General features: G+C 41.3%; 1 protein-coding gene across 24 annotated transcripts in view; it reads right to left on the minus strand.

The window, feature by feature from the left end:
* ptprk (protein tyrosine phosphatase receptor type K) overlaps positions 1-17,805 on the minus strand; it is a 238,228-nt gene that overhangs the window by 183,480 nt on the left and 36,943 nt on the right. For all 24 annotated transcript variants that reach the window (XM_077221141.1, XM_077221139.1, XM_077221143.1 and 21 more), the window contains exon 2: positions 245-367. In XM_077221141.1, the coding sequence (XP_077077256.1) occupies positions 245-367 (123 nt within the window). The remainder of the gene's footprint in view (positions 1-244; positions 368-17,805) is intronic.

Below are 17,805 nucleotides of genomic sequence, written 5' to 3' on the forward strand. Positions count from 1 at the left end.
CTCTCAACTTCGGTAATGGCTTTTACCCTGACACGATAAGACGCCGCTGCAAATTTGTTCAAATGTTAGCAGCCCATTAAAACATTCCTAAATCTGCCTCACTGTTTAAACAAGGCCAGATAAAACCCTGTATTTCCATTCTTGTATTTCGCTCTGTGTTCTTGCCTCAGATTCTCCAGCTATAAGGTTAGCGAGGACACTCTGGCCTGGCTCAGGTGTGTATGTGTGTTTGTGTGAGACTCACCCTGGGGCAGGTCAGAGGGCAGGTACGGCACCTCCTGAGCACTGACGTGTGTCCAGTCGAAGTCGTCGTAAGGATCCTGCTGGTAGTCACACTGAGCTGGGCCGTCATCGAAGCTGCAGCCGCCTACAAGAGACAAACATTATCTATAAAACCAAACCAAAAAGGCACAACTTTAACAGTACAGCACCAAATTCACTGTTGAGGACTTCATGTAGGTGAGATGGACACACACACACACGGGCTCTAAAAGTCTGTGACCACTAATGAAAACACACAGATTTAATTTTTCATTAATAACTGACATATTAAGTCCACCTAAATATATAACCTTTTGTACACATTTTCTCAGACATCTCCCATGTGAACTAGGGTTGGAAATCAAAAATCGATTCCAATTCTGGAATCGGATACTTTTTTTAAAATTAAAATTTCAATTCATCTTATCGATTTATTTGTGAGCATTTCAATATGATTTTAAACCAGTTTTCAGTGCTGCAGGCGTGTGTAACAGTTTATTGAATCTATGAAACTCTTAAAGTTCATACTGCCATCTCTACAATAACAAAAGAGAAAATTCACTCGTTCTTGACTCAATAACTTTTGTAACTATATTTGTAATGTATATTTTATTTATAAATATGTACCTCAATACCTGAAAATCTTAAAACACTGTTTATTTCAATCATATAATTGTTTAGTTGTATCTATTTGTTGCGATTGCTAATTTGTTATTTGTTCTTTTATAATTGCTGAGTGTTTACTTGTCTTTAATAATGCTTGAAATTTTATTAGTTAGTCTAGTTGTTTTTATATGTTGTTTTCAAACCACAGGCAAATGTTCCACTTTGCCAAACACAGTACTTTGCATTGCCAGACACTGTTACTCATTTACACAGATCACTGAGAACTCAGTCTTCTCAGTCAGAGACTCACATCAGCAAACAGGAGCGTTGTTAACCCCTTACACACACACACACACACACACACACACACACACACACACACACACACACACACACACACACACACACACACCTGCAGACAGCAGAAACACCTGTGATTCATACTGTACGAACATGGTCTGGTATGTTTGATGTGGTGTGGCAGTGATTTACTACATGCTCATATTGTTCAACATATTGGATTGCGTTCCCGTGAAGAGTGTGTCACATCCCGTTGCCATTATCACTTTCACTCTCACAGTCTTTCTAGACTGCAGTGTGTGTGTGTGTGTGTGTGTGTGTGTGTGTGTGTGTGTGTGTGTGTGTGTGTGTGTGTGTGTGTGTGTGTGTGTGTGTGTGTGTTGGAGTGTGTGCGTGCGTGCGTGTGTGTGTGTGTGTGTGTGCTCATATAGGTGCTGATGCAGTCACAGCACAGAACAGATAAGCGAGTTGGCAGCAGGAAGATCTGTCAGTGTGTGTGTGTGTGTGTGTGTGTGTGTGTGTGTATGTGTGTGTCTGTGTATTCATGTTTTTCTTTTTCTCATGCATGTCTTCTAGAGTCTCTATCAGCTGACAAACATCACTACATCTGTGATGCGGAAGCAGATGGCTTTGTGTTTGTTAAAACTAAAGTAAAATGCAAAAAATTAATAAAAATAATTTTACAACAATATTACATATACTTTGCTATTAATATTATGTTTATTATAGTATATTTACTGGACACACATCAAATGATGATCAAATGACAGAGAAGCACTTTATGATAGGGTATATATTCAGGCACAGTATTTCAACTCTTTCCCTGCAAGCGTTTTTTTCTTTAAAGTTGCCATCCAACGCCAGGAATTTTGATCATATTCACAAAAGTTGCATGGCTCCCAGAACATTTTGTTGTATGAATATGTAAACAGTCGATATATCAAAAGGAAACCATGTTATTTTAGCTTCATCCATTCTTTTGAATGTGGGTAAGTTTCATAAAAAAACAACATTTTGAAAAGAGCGCAAAATCTTATCAAAGACTTTGTCCAGAAGGGATTCAGAGTGATGATCAAAACACAGATCGAGTTCATCAACACCCACAAAACTTACACAGTCCTGCATACATTCAGTAACATCAGGGGCGTGACACGCTAGTTTCCGGTGTGTTTCAGCATGTTGAATAACCGTCAGTGACAGACTGTTCCGCTTTGTGAACGAGTCAGGGCACAAGAATCAAAGCCCAAGTGATAAAAGCGAGCAAAGAAGTGAAGATAATACAGACAGAAGGCTGTTCAAATTTTACCTGAGCATTCAAATATATCACAAAATATTTCAAAATATCACAAATATTTCATAACAACATGAGCCGACTGGAGAGAAGAAAGTGATCAGCTTTTGTTAGGTGTGTCCCGGGATTTCAGCAGGTTTGATTTATATGCTGTTGAATGTTTGATGATGGTGTTATTTTGCATCTGAGTCAGCAATGCTTCTATCACTTGTTTCTGCTTCTTCTTCGCCAGAGTTTTGATCCAGAGATGCTGTACTCTTTCAGAAGATGTGTAATAGTCCCCCCTACATTATCACAGGGAAAACACGGATTGCCGTAAAAACTCGTCAAAGGCAGGGAAAGAGTCGCGGAGTAGCGGTGGAGTAACGGTCCCAGTAATGATGAGTAAAGTAAGATTCTGGTGATCTACTGGACCCTCCACAAACCAACAAGAAATACCAACTTACAGGATCGGGAACTGTGGCACGCAAACTGCGACCAGCAATTTTATGGACTCATTTGTGCCATTATATGTGCTATTATTAAAGTCCACCAGTGAGGTAACAGAGAGTGAAATAGCATCCCACCACCAACATCCTCCAGACGGGACATTCATCTGAAGGATTAACGATCATCATCTTGAAAGACAGTTTGACAGGACTTCATGACTTACTAGCTTGTTAGCGACTCAAAGCAGTGCATTCATTATGTGAGGTTTTCTCACCTGTGTAAAGGTCAGACGCTCCGTGTTTTACATCCACTGACCTTTACAACCTCTCAGTGATGTCACAGATCCAGACGGATGAAAGTGTTAATTAAAGCGGCCCTGTGTAATGTTGGGATGGAAATACCTGCACATTCCCAAGAAAACACACACATTCATCTGCGCACCGAGGGCTGCAACACCACATGGAAACCAGACAATAAACTCAACTTTCATTTTAGGGATGCACGATATATTATCCACCATATCGGTATCAGCCGATATATATGTTCATTTTTAATGTTATTGTTTTCAGCCAAAAATAAAGCCGATAAATAATGTATTATTTCCATCATCTGAGACTCTTCAGATGCGCACTGTTCAACATGATGGTTTTGAAATGCTGGATATATGATTGGAATCGAATCACTTCAAAAAGGGAAAATACAGTAAAGTTCAACATGTGCAGCTCAAATTTGTCATATCGGCTACATAAAACTATAATGAGAACATCATTATAATCGTGTGCTTGGGACATGGATTTAATTATGAGACTTTTGTTTTTGTAATCACGCTCTCAAAACTATTACAACTTTGGATTTAGATTTATCAGCCAAAATATCGGTTTTCAGCTTTCAAATATAAAGAATCGGTTATTGTATCGGCCAAAACTTTCATATCGGTGCATCCCTAATTTTTACAAAACATTTAGCAAATCCTTTAGTTGCATGATAACCCAATATGTCAGCATGAGAGACCTGACATAAAACTCAACCGAATTCATTTTAATTGAATTTTATGGGAATATCCTATGGTGAGTTGGTGAATCACACGTTTCCTACGTTTTGCATTTCCAACACATGCAAATGTAGGAAACGTCTGACAAGGACTTGTGCAAACAGAGCGTTGCGAGAGTGTATTCAGTGTGTGAATGAAACGAGCTCAAGCAGAAGACAGAAGAGGGAACGTGCCTTCCAGAGGTCTGCACACTTAATCTGAGTGATTATACACACGAACTAATATTACTGCTGTCATTTACTGCTAATCCACACACTTACTGCCATGTCATGCTAATATCATTTGAGACGCACAACATTAAAAGACATGCCATTTTACACGCATCCGAGAGGGTTGGGGTGTGTGTGTGTGTGTGTGTGTATGTGTGTGTGTGTGTGTGTGTGTGTGTGTGTGTGTGTGTGTGTGTGTGTGTGTGTGTGTGTGTGTGTGTGTGTGTGTGTGTGTGTGTGTGTGTGTGTGTGTGTGTGTGTGTGTGTTTCTATAGTTTTAAAAGCCTAACCAAGCAAAGAGACTCCCAAACCAAAGCAAAAACAAAAACATCTTCAAATTCGACACCCACTAGATCGTCTAGCAGTGTTTAATTTATCTACAGCACAGGAAATTGAGCTCTGCCTACACCCCCCCCCACACACACACACACACATAATACTCTTCAGCATCACAAACCAAACACCTCCACACACCATCTGACTGTGTTTGACGCGCTTGGCTGTGCCGAGGGGCCGGAATAAGTGCTGATAGCTGGCCCGAGGACAGAGCGCTCACAACAACCCCCGTCTATGTGCCGAGGACAGAATCGCTCTGTTTAAACGGGGAAGCGTCTATTCAGCAGGTCCAGATCGCCAAAATCCCACTGCCTTATGCAGAAGACATCTTTCATACCCCTTTGGCATTTCACGGCGCTCACCTCAGTCCATTGTGCGGCACAGACGGGCCGAGCGCTTTAATGAGTCCACAACGCTCCAGATGGGCCGAACGCCTCCTGCATTCAGCGTGAGTGCAAGGACACTAACGGGATGATTTGCATACTAATCTATGGCTGCAAATATTCAGCCTTGCTAATGAAATAATAGCCTGCTCTTCATTTACATAATAAAATAATTATTGTGCCTGATAAAACCTCAAGGGCAAACCCCGTTCACAGTCCCCAATAAACACGGGTTAACAGCTTCATCCCTGCACGCTCATAAACACCCACTCATTAACAGTGATTGAGAATGAGAAAAATGTGTAAGAAAAGTGCAGGACGCAAATCAGCCCGCATTCTCAAATTAAAAGTAAAAATTCGATTGCTAATATTGCAAACTGGCCAGATGTGGAAAACAGTGTGGCAGGAGGTGAAGAAATCAATCATAATGCCATCAGCTGCTGAACTAAATTGAAAAACACAAATAATGATCCAATCAACCAAGAAACACAAATAGTGCTGGTGTTGTTTGGGGTAAAATGGGAAAATGTTATTTTACAGAAGGTTAGTCACAGACGGCGTCAGATTAATCAACTTCACTAGAGATCACATAAATAAAACCTTGCTTCTGCTCTGCTCTCTTTTATTATTTCCGCAATGCTTTATTATCTTCACCAGTATTAAGTTTTGCTATTTTGTTTTATTTTTACATACATACAAGCACAGTTTGCAACCTTGTGTCATGAAGCCCTGAATTGCACTGCCAATGTGGTGCTACAATGTCAATTTGTGCAGGCTTTGCAAAGCTGCAAAACTTTCAAGACCTGTTTAGTCTCAGCTCCTGATGAAAAACAGTTAAAGAGGCCATATTATGCCCTTTCTGGTCTCTCCTAGAACAGGTATTCCTACTTGAATGTTGATTATTTCCTCATATTCTCCATCGTTGCAGCTCCTCTCTTCCCAGTCTGTCAGTAACGCTCTTTTTACTTCCTGTCTCTATGAAGCCCCTCCTTCTGAAAAGCACACTGTGCTCTGATTGGTCGGCTAGAGAAGTGCGTTGTGATTGGTCGAGCACTTTGAGTGTGTTTGGGAAATGTCCCGCCCCCTCCCATAACTACCAGTTTCAACACAAGACTAACTTATTCAACCAGACCCCCAGCCCTTTATTCTGCGAATGAATTATTTAAATGAGGAATATTGTGACGGGTTCATTCTCGGAAAAAAATCAAGACTACAATGGAGGCATTTCAGGGAGTTCAGAATCACTGAAACACTGTGTTCCCTTTCGAGGGAACTTGCGATGCGTCGATGACGCTTTGGGAATGCCTTCTCGTGATTACCTCTAAAGCACATATGTCAACTAGTCCAATGGTATGAATGATTGAACGACAAGGGCGGGTGACGTCATGACCAGGAAAGGATATAAGCACATCCGGTGCGTTACTCGCGTTAGCTTTTGTGCCTCAGCAAAGCACTCTGTGTCAAAACTGTCTGTGAATATTTATTGATGTCTGTCTGATATATACATATATATACACACTATAGAAACAATTGCACAAACTCTGTGTTCTCCCTGCTCGCGTTATTTAACGAGTAGGGACACACACAAGCTTTGTGTGATGTGTTTTGGAGTGGAGCATGCGGTATCAGCCTTGGCTGATTGACGACATTGTGAGAAGCTTTCCCTTCGCATGCTTCACTCCCGCCTGTCACTTTTCGAGGGAAGTGACCAGGCTCACGATTCTCAGGGTGCAGGAGAATGCATTCCTGTGGATCGCAAATAGGATCTCTTTACGGGGTTGGAGATGGGTCCGCGGATCTTATGCTCCTCCCTTTCCATGAGGGATCCATTGCTCTCTCTCCGGTCTCGGAAGCCCGCACTGCGGTCTCTTCCGCCCGGGGAGAGAGATCAATGCTTCAGTGCTCTACCTTCAAAGAGGTAGATGCGCTGGGCATTGAAAGTAACAAAGCACAATCATGGGGGAAGTGGATTTGCCCTCTCTTTCCCCAGCGTATGAGAAATATATATACACATATATAAAAGTTTATATATATAAAATAAATTTATATATAAAAAGAAAAATAAATAAATAAATAAATAAAGCTGGTGGAGGTGCTTACCAAGGCTGTAGATAAATTAAATATTTAATGGCCAGCAGAATTAGGGGGAGCTTGTCCTAAAAATAAAGAACAAGTTTCCTTTCCTCTATTTTTTTCACCTCCATCACGGGGCCTTCCATTTTTTCCCGATCTGCACAGCGAGCTGTCCAGATCATGGAAAAAGCCTTACTAATCTTGTCTTATATATTATATATTATATATAATATATATATTTTTTTTTAATCTAGTGGGAAAAGCATTTACGGCAGTGGGTCTAGCTGGAGGCTGCTTGCACACTATAGCAGTGCTACAAGCATATAAGGCTGACCTGCTGGGGTATTTGGACAGAAGTGAGGGAGTTTGGCCTGATGGGGTTTGAGAACTTTGTCGGGCCACAGATTTATCTCTCAGGGATACTAAGGAGACCGCCTGAACATTTCGGCGGTCTATGGCAGCCCTTGTGGTCACTTTGAGACACCTCTGGCTCAATTTGATGGAAATAATGGAGAAAGATACAAGAGAATCTCTCCCTCGCTATGTCCAACCCCCTGGGGCTGCTGGGCGTGAGCAGCTCCAGCCGTCTTGTTTCTCATACACAACACAGCAGCCAAAGCCTTCAAAGCAGAAGCCGGATCCAAGGACCGTTCTTCACGCTGAGAAGGCTTTGGCTCAAAAGAAAAGGTCTTGGCGCCACAGACGTCAGACTGGTGAGGGCAGCCCCAACCGGGGTGGAACGGTGTACACCTCATTATACGGTGCCCTTTACATCTCCATCTTTCATTGTTGTTGAGACCATTCTAAGCTCAAGAGCTCCCGCTATGAGGATACTATATTCACTGTTTCGAGAGTTTTTCACTTCTTGGTGTTACCATGGTCAGTAGAATTCGGTTAACTGTTCAGTAAACACAGTATTTGAGTTTCTGCAAGAACGCTTTGTATCAGGTCTATGTCCTTCCACGCTTAAGGTATACGTGGCAGCCATTGGCTTTCCACGCCCTGGTGGGTGGTAAATTTTTGGGTCGAGACCCCCTGATCACTTGTTTCCTTCGTGGCACTTTGAGGCTGAGGCCTGCAACTTGAACTAGGGTGCCGGCTTGGGACCTTGCAATAGTTCTAGAAGGCCTATCTGGGGCTCCCTTTGAGCCCTTAGATTTGGTCTCAGAGTAGTTCTTTTTTTTTAAGACTATTTTATGCTAGCTATTTCGTCCCTCTAAGAGTAGAGACCTTCGGGCCCTTTTGGTCTCCACCTGCCTTGAGTGCATCGGGGTTGGCCAAGGCAATGTTACCCCAAACATGGATATGTTCCTAAGGTGCCTACCTTTTTTCCGAGGCCTATTGTGCTGCAGGTTTCTGTCCTCCCCCATTTATCGGAAAAGAAAAAGCTGAACCTTTTGTGCCCAGTGCGAGCACTGGACACTTATGTTCATCGGACTTCTCTGTCGAGAAAATCCAACCTATTGGGCAAATAGATAGTTGAGACTATTTTCTTGCTTGTGAGTCCTCTGGCCAACCATTTGGTGGTCAGGGCTCATTCAACTAGGAGTATGGCTTCTAAGCTTTATTATCTGGAGTTCTCTCCAAGACGTTTGTGATGCGGCGGGCTGGTCCTCACCGCTCACATTCGTGAGGTTTTACAGCTTGGACCTGGATGCTGCCCCAGGTGCTTTTTACTTAGTTTGCCGACAGTTTTATCATCTGGCATTTTTTAAGTACGGCGTATTGGGTATTCTCGTTCCCAAAGCGTCATCGACGAATCGCAAGTTCCCTCGAAAGGGAACGTCTCAGGTTGCGACTGTAACCCTAGTTCGAGACGATGCGTCGCCCTGCCATACTTCCTGCATTCCTGCGACTTTGCTTCGGCTCTAGAAGCTAACGCGAGTAACGCACCGGATGTGCTTATATCCTTTCCTGGTCATGACGTCACCCGAAGGGGGCGTTCATTCATTCATTCCATTGGACTAGTTGACATACGTGCTTCAGAGCTAATAACCCGAAGGCGTTCCCAAAGCGTCATCGACGCATCGTCTCGTTCCCTTCTCAGGGAACTAGGGTTACAGTCGTAACCTGAGACGTTTCTGACATTGTCGCCTTTTTCGCCTTTCTTTGCCTTTGTCGCCATTGGCTTTTGGCTTGCTTAGTTGGGGACATTTCATTTTATATTTAACAATATTATTATAACATTATTTTCCTGTTATCTCTGTAAAGCTGCTTTGAAACAATCTGTATTGTAAAAAGAGCTATAAAAATAAATAGGGGTGGTTAATCTGTCTGATTTCCCGATTCGATTCGATTACGATTATTGAAGTCCCGATTCAATTATAGTCGATTTTCGATTATTAACGATTCTCGATTAGCGATTATTGATTTTCCATTTCACAACAGTAAACGAAAATACACTACAAAGTGATTGCAGTATTAAAAAAGTCAGCTGCTGAATTACTTAACTCTTTTATTGAGTAACAACAACTTAAAGCACTTTCTGTGTCGTGTAGTTATAACTTCAGAATTATTTTTATGTAGCTTATGTTCTGTAGAACACAGAAATGAATACATCACATTGTGTTGTGACTCAACAAGTTGAACTACACAATAACAAATAAATGAAAGGCTTATTTCCTTTAGGAAGTAGATCAGAACCAACATACTGTAGAAATTGGACAATTTTCTTCTAGAAAGACAGGGTGTTGTTCAGGTGGAGGAAGACTGCAGGTTGCAGTCGAAACATGTCAAGGTAAAGAAAAAGTTTAGAATGCAAATTTCTTTTTGCATTATATGCGGTCAAACAGCTGTCAGCAGCGCGTCCTCATACATATCAAGCGCCTCGTCCCCTGAAGCCATGTTTATACTCAACGCGTCAGCAAGAGCGCGAAGGTGCGCGCGGCAAAATGACGTCATTGCGGTGTGTGCGGTCGTGCGCGTTGGGTGCGCAAGACCCCATTTCTCCTGGCGGTGTGCACGCCACTTTTTGTAACATCGCGCACGGCGCCGCATCCGAAGATGAACGACTTCGAGCCGAATCTGGCCGAACTGGTACGTCTGTACCAGCATGTTTGTGATCCTTCTATACACAGATACATTTGCATTGATGGGCGACCATAAAAGCCTCTCATTTTGTGAAAAGGATCACATTTGCATTAAGGACCCAGTTTGCACTTGTCTAAAGTATCTGCTTACATTAACAAAATAAGACTACAATAGCAGAAGTAAGCCCTGCTGATGAAATTAAGGTTTAAACACTCTTCAATAAGGCTTCAGTTGTTTAACTAGTTTGTACAAAAAAGTACAATAAACCTACTGCATTTATTACTCTTTTAATATGAATCAGCTATTAATAAACTACTAATAAACAGCAAACTACTTCTTCACTGCTGATTCCTGGTGAGTTAGAGGAGAATTACTCCGAGTCGCCCCCTGTCGTTTCACAGAATAGCACAACGGCGAGCGTGTCAAGTATAAACGCCTCGTCCGTTTGGAGAGGTGCCCGCGCAGTCAGCGGAGACTCGCGCTCGTGCGGACGCGTCGAGTATAAACAAGGCTTGAGGCGGTGGCAGCGCGGGCGGGAGGGGTGTCGGAGAAAGAGAGATAGACGCTCGAGGCAGTCATTCTGGCGAGCGTTTGCATCAGAAAACGACGGCAGTGCGGCTTGTGAGTGGTAGCTCCGGGTCCGGAGGCCTTTGAGAACGGCGCTTCTTTGCACGGTCCTGCAAAGGGCGGAGTGACAGCTTGAGGGTTGAATACTTCGAGCCGAGCCCGCAGGGTCGACATCGGAAGTGTGTCGCTGAGCGAACAAACCCCCTGAGGACGAGGGCTGCGTGTTCCTGGCCCAGGCAGAGAGCGCAGATCACATGGCGGTCTCCGTCGCTGAGCGGGGCTTTGCACGAGCCGCAGGAAGTGCAAGGCATCTTGAAAAAGACGCTCGCTGCTCTTTTAGACAGTAAGTTTTGCAAAAAAGGATACGTCGCCGGATAGCGTACCTCGCACGGATGGCTGAAGGTGGCGAAGACGGCCGGCTTCTTCAGGCGCTGTCCTAAGCTGACTTGTCACTTCCTCGACGGCGGCGGCGGCTTCTCTCTAGATCGAGCGATGCGGCAATAATAATAATACAAAAAAATTATGTAACTAGACACCCTTGCCTCATTTAGTATATGCGGTTCTATGCATATGCAGATGAGCCCCACCTCCATTCACTCACACAGCTCAGAGATCCACTCGTTGACGATCACACTTTGATCTGATTGGTTACAAGGTAGTGTGTGACGTCAGAAACACCAGCGATTTCAAACGCTGTTTTTGAGACTGTCTTTGGTTCACTGCAGTTTTAAGGAGAAAATACTCAGCAATGCTGTTGACTTATGAATTTACACATGTTTTGTCTTAAAGCATATTAAAAACTCCACATAGACATATAAACAACATTAAAAGCTGGATTTTTACCACAGGGGGACTTTAACAGTAAACTATTATCCAGCACTAAAATGGTAAAAGCCCATAGCAGTTTAACATCATGATATGAAAGCCATTGGTGTTGAAGAAAGAGAGAAAAAACAAATGACTTTGCAACTTTGGTGACTTTCAAAACCAAATAGACAGCTAAATAGCTTCTCTCACTTTTACCTGAAACAAAATGTTCAATTATGTAGAAATAACAAAAGGTGGCACTTGTCTGTAGGTAAACAATACGTGTCACTTCCTCCATTGTGCCTGAGTGCTTCGTTTCACGGCTGCGTGGTGTTTTGACCGCAGGTTTACAGATGTTTTAAAGCAATCTTTGTGTGTTAGTGGAGTGGACTTAAACTGAGAGTCTAATCTCGCCATTAACATTATTCCTGTAAAAAGGCAGAAGCAGTTTCTTTGAAGGGCACAAGTTATTTTCTGCTTGTAGTGCAAAATGTCAAAAACGCAGACATTGTAAATGGATTTCCTACCAATTAAAACAGCTAAAAGCAACACCTTCAGAGACTGTCAAAACCCTCCTTAAGCCCCTCGCTGAACGAGCCGTCGACACAAGCCTGCGCACAACACTTCCACCGCTTCAGCTGAACCAATATCTGCATGACAATTCATTATAACTAAACCAATAAACAAGAAAAATGTAAAAGACTCAAAGATGAGACATCACCATTTTGGTGTCCGCATCAAGTTAAATTTACAAAAGTAATTTAATATGCATACAAAAAAATATAAAATGCAAATAAATTGTCTACCTTCATGTTTCAAATAACTTTTGTGAAAATAAAATTTAGGTGAAATAATATAGTGTAAAATTGTCATTCAACGTAATCGTCCGGACTTTGATTTTACCATTACATCTTTTAAATTTATATTTGTTTACTTTGCATTTTCAAATAAGTGTTGGCTGTGTAATATTAAAAGGACTTGGCGATTATCTTTTAAGTATTGAAAAAAAAACAGGGCACTTTTGTCCCGAATATGCAGTTTGTAAAGCCTGTTTTATGCTTCTGCGTCGAATCGACGGTGTACCCCCGAAGACCCCTCTGCGTCGCCACGAAGCCCTCCGGCGTAGCTCGACGTGCACCTCCAAAAAATTGTAACTACGCGTCGAGGCGACGCAGACCACAAGGGCTGTGATTGGTTGAGTTGCATCGCGGTGCATCTGACCAATCACAGCCCTTGTGGTCTGCGTCGCCTCGACTCGCGTAGTTACAATTTTTTGGAGGTGAACCATAAAACGGCCACAACGCCGTAGGAATGACGGCGTAGCTACGCCGTGGAGTTGACGCAGAAGCATAATGAGGCCTTAAGAGGTCGTTCAGTGTAAAAGGAACAAGAAGCCATTCTGAAATCATATAAAACCTGATTTGCTGCATCTGAAATCACACACTTCCCTACTATATAGTAGATGAAAAACTGTATGTGACAAAAGAAGTGTGTCTGCACCCACAGTACTCAGTGAATACTGGAGTGATACTCAGATACTGTTGCGTGCATCTGATGGGATGGGACTAACCCATACTATCCCATGAGGCCACGGGATAGGATTTGTGAATGATAGCGAAGGGAAGCAACTGGCGTAGGTCATGTGACACCATCAACGTGGCGAATGTAGTACGTCCGGATTACATTCATTCTACACACATTCATAATATAAATAGAGCATAATTTTTTAGTGGTCGTGAAGTAATTACTTATTTTAAATAAGTACCTACTCGAGAGAATATGTGGTTTCGGACACAGCAAAGGTCATTCGACAGTCTGTGACATCATCAAAAGGCGCCGTGAAGATCGTCTGGTGCTGCAGCAAAATGAGTTTATTGCTCAAAAATATTTCATAATTTCACCTTTTCAAACACGTCATTCAGTGAAATGGCGAAAAACACTTTTATTGTTAGATTTTTTGGAAAAATAAGTAATTGATGTGAATAATTGTGATTAACTTTACTGGTCAAGCTCTCTGTTTAATATAGGTGGCCAGTTGATCGCCTGCAATATAAGCTGAAGCAGAAGTTTCGTTATTCAGGGTAATTTTTTCTAAAGCAAAAGCAAATCCTCTGTTACACCACAGTGTCGTCCATTACACTAAAGGACAGAATCATATGTTTTAGCATTTCATTAACAGATAAATGAGGAATGCTGACAAATATGTGACAAACTTAATTAATATTAAATATTTAATGCATTTGTGTTGTTTTAGTTGTTTGTAACATATTGATGTATGTTAGATGCCCACAAACAGAGAGAGTTCACTGTAAAAAGCCAGAGATTATGCAGACGCAGCCGCTTGAACGGCACTCTTTGCAAGGGGACGAGAAAGGCTTTGAGGATTGCGATTGTCAGAATAATAGCTTAGTAATATTTCTGAACGGAGAGTCACAAGTTCAAGATGAGGCCATTGAGGGGATTCTCCATCCAAAATACCCATCCCGATCATCTCATTTATGTTGGCATACAGAAAGAATTCATAAATATAGCTGGAAGCCGTCATTTTTAGTCAGAAACAAAGTGTCAAGCTAAGCAAGCATTCCAGGGAGCATCAAAAGAGTAAAGTAAAATGCTTATTATTTTTCAACATCTGCTTCTGCCATCATTTACTGCCATCAATATGTGATCATACTAAATTTTATAATATTTTAAATTATTTTTAACCTCCTTTCAAAAGCTTCTTGCTGACAAATGGGTAACACCTAGTGGTTTAAAGGATAATGGCAAAGTAGAAAGATTTTTAGAAAATTACAATTAATTAGTATTTGGGGCTGCACTGTAATCCTTAAATAGAGTCTTTTAAATTGACATCAAATCATTCTTGTTCTAAATAAAAATTAAAGATTGTTTTTTTTATACAAACTGTTCACTCAATGATATTTTAGTGGGTGTCTTCGGTAGTAAATCATGGTACAAATGTATGATAGTCGTTTCTTTTTTGCTCAGAAAAATATAAAATGAAACAGGACGCATTCTAATGTTTTTTTTGGGGGGGGGGCTAAATTTAAAGCTGTATTACACTTATTTTTTTATGCTTGAAACCCCTTTTCACCTTTAAATCAAAACTTATCTGCCATCAAAAAACATCTATCAAAAAATAAAGCAGTAGTGAGCAGGATAATTCTCAACACTGTCTTACAGTAATGAGCGTAAGACTGTATTTAACAGGCTGAAACACGAGCTGCACACAGAGAAGTGTCAGGCACAGATGATGTTTTACACTGGAAAATAATCCAGAAACATTAATCCAAAAACACCTCGGACCCTCGCATCTGCCTTCAGTCTCACAAGGGGACGAGTCTTTACACAGAGACACATCTCCTCCCCTCTGAAAAGCTGAAACACAACCCTCACTGGAGTGTGAGACATGAAGCCGAGGGACTTCTGTGACTAACAGACACAGTGAAGGACAGCTGAGGGGAGAATTTGTTTCATCTCGCGTTCTTCTGGAGATCATTTGGAAACTCTATGCAAATCCTTCCCCCTGTCCAGCAATGAACTACTAATTACAGACTAAAATCTACAATTAGTCCAGGTACTCTTTTGTTAAAGCTAATAAAACTAGAGCTGTATGTTAATTTATTTATTTATTTATAAATTTTTTGCACATAGCACTGGTGCTACACAGGTTGAAAGTTTTGTAGCACAAGTAAAAAAAAAAACCAACACAATGCTATAAAATATAAAACAGAGTATTAAAGATTAAATATAATAATACAAATTATTATTATCGTTATATTCATTAGATCTGTCTAATGTTTTATTGTAAAATATTAAATTATGATTAAAAACATTTTTTATCTCTTAATTTTTGTCAGGAAATGTCTTCTCTAAACCGGAGAAAAAATTCTTTCTTTCCTATTTTTGAACTCAAAGTAAGGTGTTGAGAGCATAACGGCCGTTTCACACCGCAAGCGTGAGCGGCGCTTGAGCAGCACGCCAGCGTAACTACATCGTCACTGCAGCTGCGGACGCGCGAGAGTATTCACACTGGAAGCGTTTACAGTACAGTGTCACAGCATGGCTCCAAAGCTACATATAAGTGAACAATTCTTTACAAAGACAAATATAAATTTGTTTTTAGAAGTTGGTCATTTAAAAAATTGATAGTCTTGAAAGTTTGTTATGGGGAGGTGTACAACATTCACATATAGACTAAATGGTAAACAACAAAACAACCCAGAAAACAGCTCCAATCTTGTTGTTTCAGTCATATACTTTCGATATGTTTACAAGACTGTAAACTCCGTGGATTAAAAAAAAAAATACACACACACAAAACCGCACATTCAGGTTTTATTTGGGTTGTGCAAGCCTATGTAGGTGTCTGTGTATAACATTAAATAAATATTTTCCGAAAGTGTATAATATTTTCTGGCTAGTTTACTTTAGTTTTTTTTTTTTATAATACACCATACATTCACCCAAACTGAATAATTAAAAACAAGTTTATATGGGTAGCCTAAATCTTCTATAAATATTTTTCAGTCTTCATTTTCATTTTCTTTTGCCTACTCTAGTTCTTGTTAAAACTCACTAGACATGCTTATTTTGGGCATTTTTGTGTGAAATCATATTTATTTTGTCCATCAAGTGTACTTTCACTTTAATTGAGCGTGAGCAGCGCAGCAAAAATAGACTCGATTATATGTACCGCACTGTACAGTCCTGAATATAGCTGACTAATCTCCTGAGGACATAATTCGTTTTCACAGTTATACAGTAGTCATGCTGTTATGCATCTTCTGAAATCAAAAATGCTGGCGCCGGATGGCAACTTTTTTTAGAAAACGCTGGCTTTTAAGAGTTAAAAGTAATCAACACTTCACATGACATACCAAGGTTGTAACCATGTCAAAATCACAGCATTAATCACTCGCGTTTCTTCATTAAGTTCGTGTCACATTTAATTACTAAACACATTACATGAATCACATAATTTATCAAGGCTTTATTCTAATCAAAACAGCAAAATTTGACAAAAATAAAAATTCTCTTTGCGTGACTGGAGGTTACTGTCGGAAATGTAACTATCGTGATATTAAATGCTTAGCTACTTATCTTACCTCACACTTTAAAACTGCAGCACAGTGCTGGAATTCACACTCGTTTACTGTGAACACTAAAGCCACGCCTTCTTTAATTTTATTGGCCATCTCAATCATTTTGACATTCACGAGCACTGTTAGACCACTGAAGCAGAGAAGACGAAAAAAGTAACTTTATTTTTACTTTTTTGTCATTGTAACAAAACCCATGGAAAGAGGGAATTCTGCTATATTTGATTATGGGGGGATTATGTAGTGTGTGTGTGTGTGTGTGTGTTTATTGCATCAGCTCGCTCTGCTGTAAAGCTGCATGTTATGGCATTGGTCGCGCTACATCACCACGCGCAGGAATACGTAACTTGCAACTGGAAAAGTTCGAGTGTTATGAAAACAGCTGTACTAAAATGAAATGCTCTTACTCTTACTCTTCTTCTATTGTCATGAGCAAGGCGTTCACAGTCCAACTGCACCCAGTCACAGTCTTTTCTTTAAGCGCTGATTGGGCATATTACTGATGTCACACAGGGCCTGGAGAGAGCTTTTGAAACGCAGGCGCACCTTCTCTTCGCCACACTCACAGCCTGTGATAACGGCTCTCTGAGACAGCGAGAGAGAGAGAGAGAGCAGAGAGCTGGTTTACTGAGGAGACGTCTCCTCTGTAGTTTAACCTGTCCCCACGCTTTCCTTACGCACCATTTTACAGCGCTTAAGAACAAAAGACACGAGTCGGCAGCATGTAATTGCCCACGAGTGTGTGCGACAATCTCTCATCCTCACTTTTACTCACCGCCATCTCTCTCCCCAACAATAAAACGCTTTATACATGATCACCTGACACTTAAAAACACAATGTTTTTCTCTTCCACGCCGCAGCGGCCATGAAATGTCAGGATATGAATAAAAATGCCGTTTCCCGTTCCGGAGAGCAAAGCGTTTCCACAGGTAATCGTCTAAGCGGAACGGCTGAGCGCTGATGAATTCAGGAATAAACGGGGGAAAGTGCTGTGGAAAGGGCAGCGAGGCCTGCGTTTATATCACAGCGGAGGAAGTGATGGAATCTGGACATAAGCTGATTTACAAAACGGGAGAAGTATATGAAAAGACTGGGAAAATGATGACTAGGGGAGTCATGTGTGTGTGTGCGTGTTAATGGGGTCCAGGGAGGATGGTGTTCTTCGACTAGCTGACACAGTGTTTGAGGTTTCTCAGATGCGTTTGAGGAACTGCAAACAATCAAGTGTGGTTCGCCAAAGTGCTGAGAGTGCAGGATCCAGTTCTCGGATAATCTCTTCTCGGAGCTTGGATAAGGCCCAGGTGAGATGACAGTGAAAAATGAATGGTTTGAAGTCACGAGAAGCCCCACGTTGAAGGT

Source organism: Siphateles boraxobius, unplaced genomic scaffold (genome assembly GCF_051911475.1).
Source record: "Siphateles boraxobius isolate OS27281-9 unplaced genomic scaffold, OSU_SipBor_1 8, whole genome shotgun sequence".
Lineage (NCBI taxonomy): Eukaryota > Metazoa > Chordata > Actinopteri > Cypriniformes > Leuciscidae > Siphateles > Siphateles boraxobius.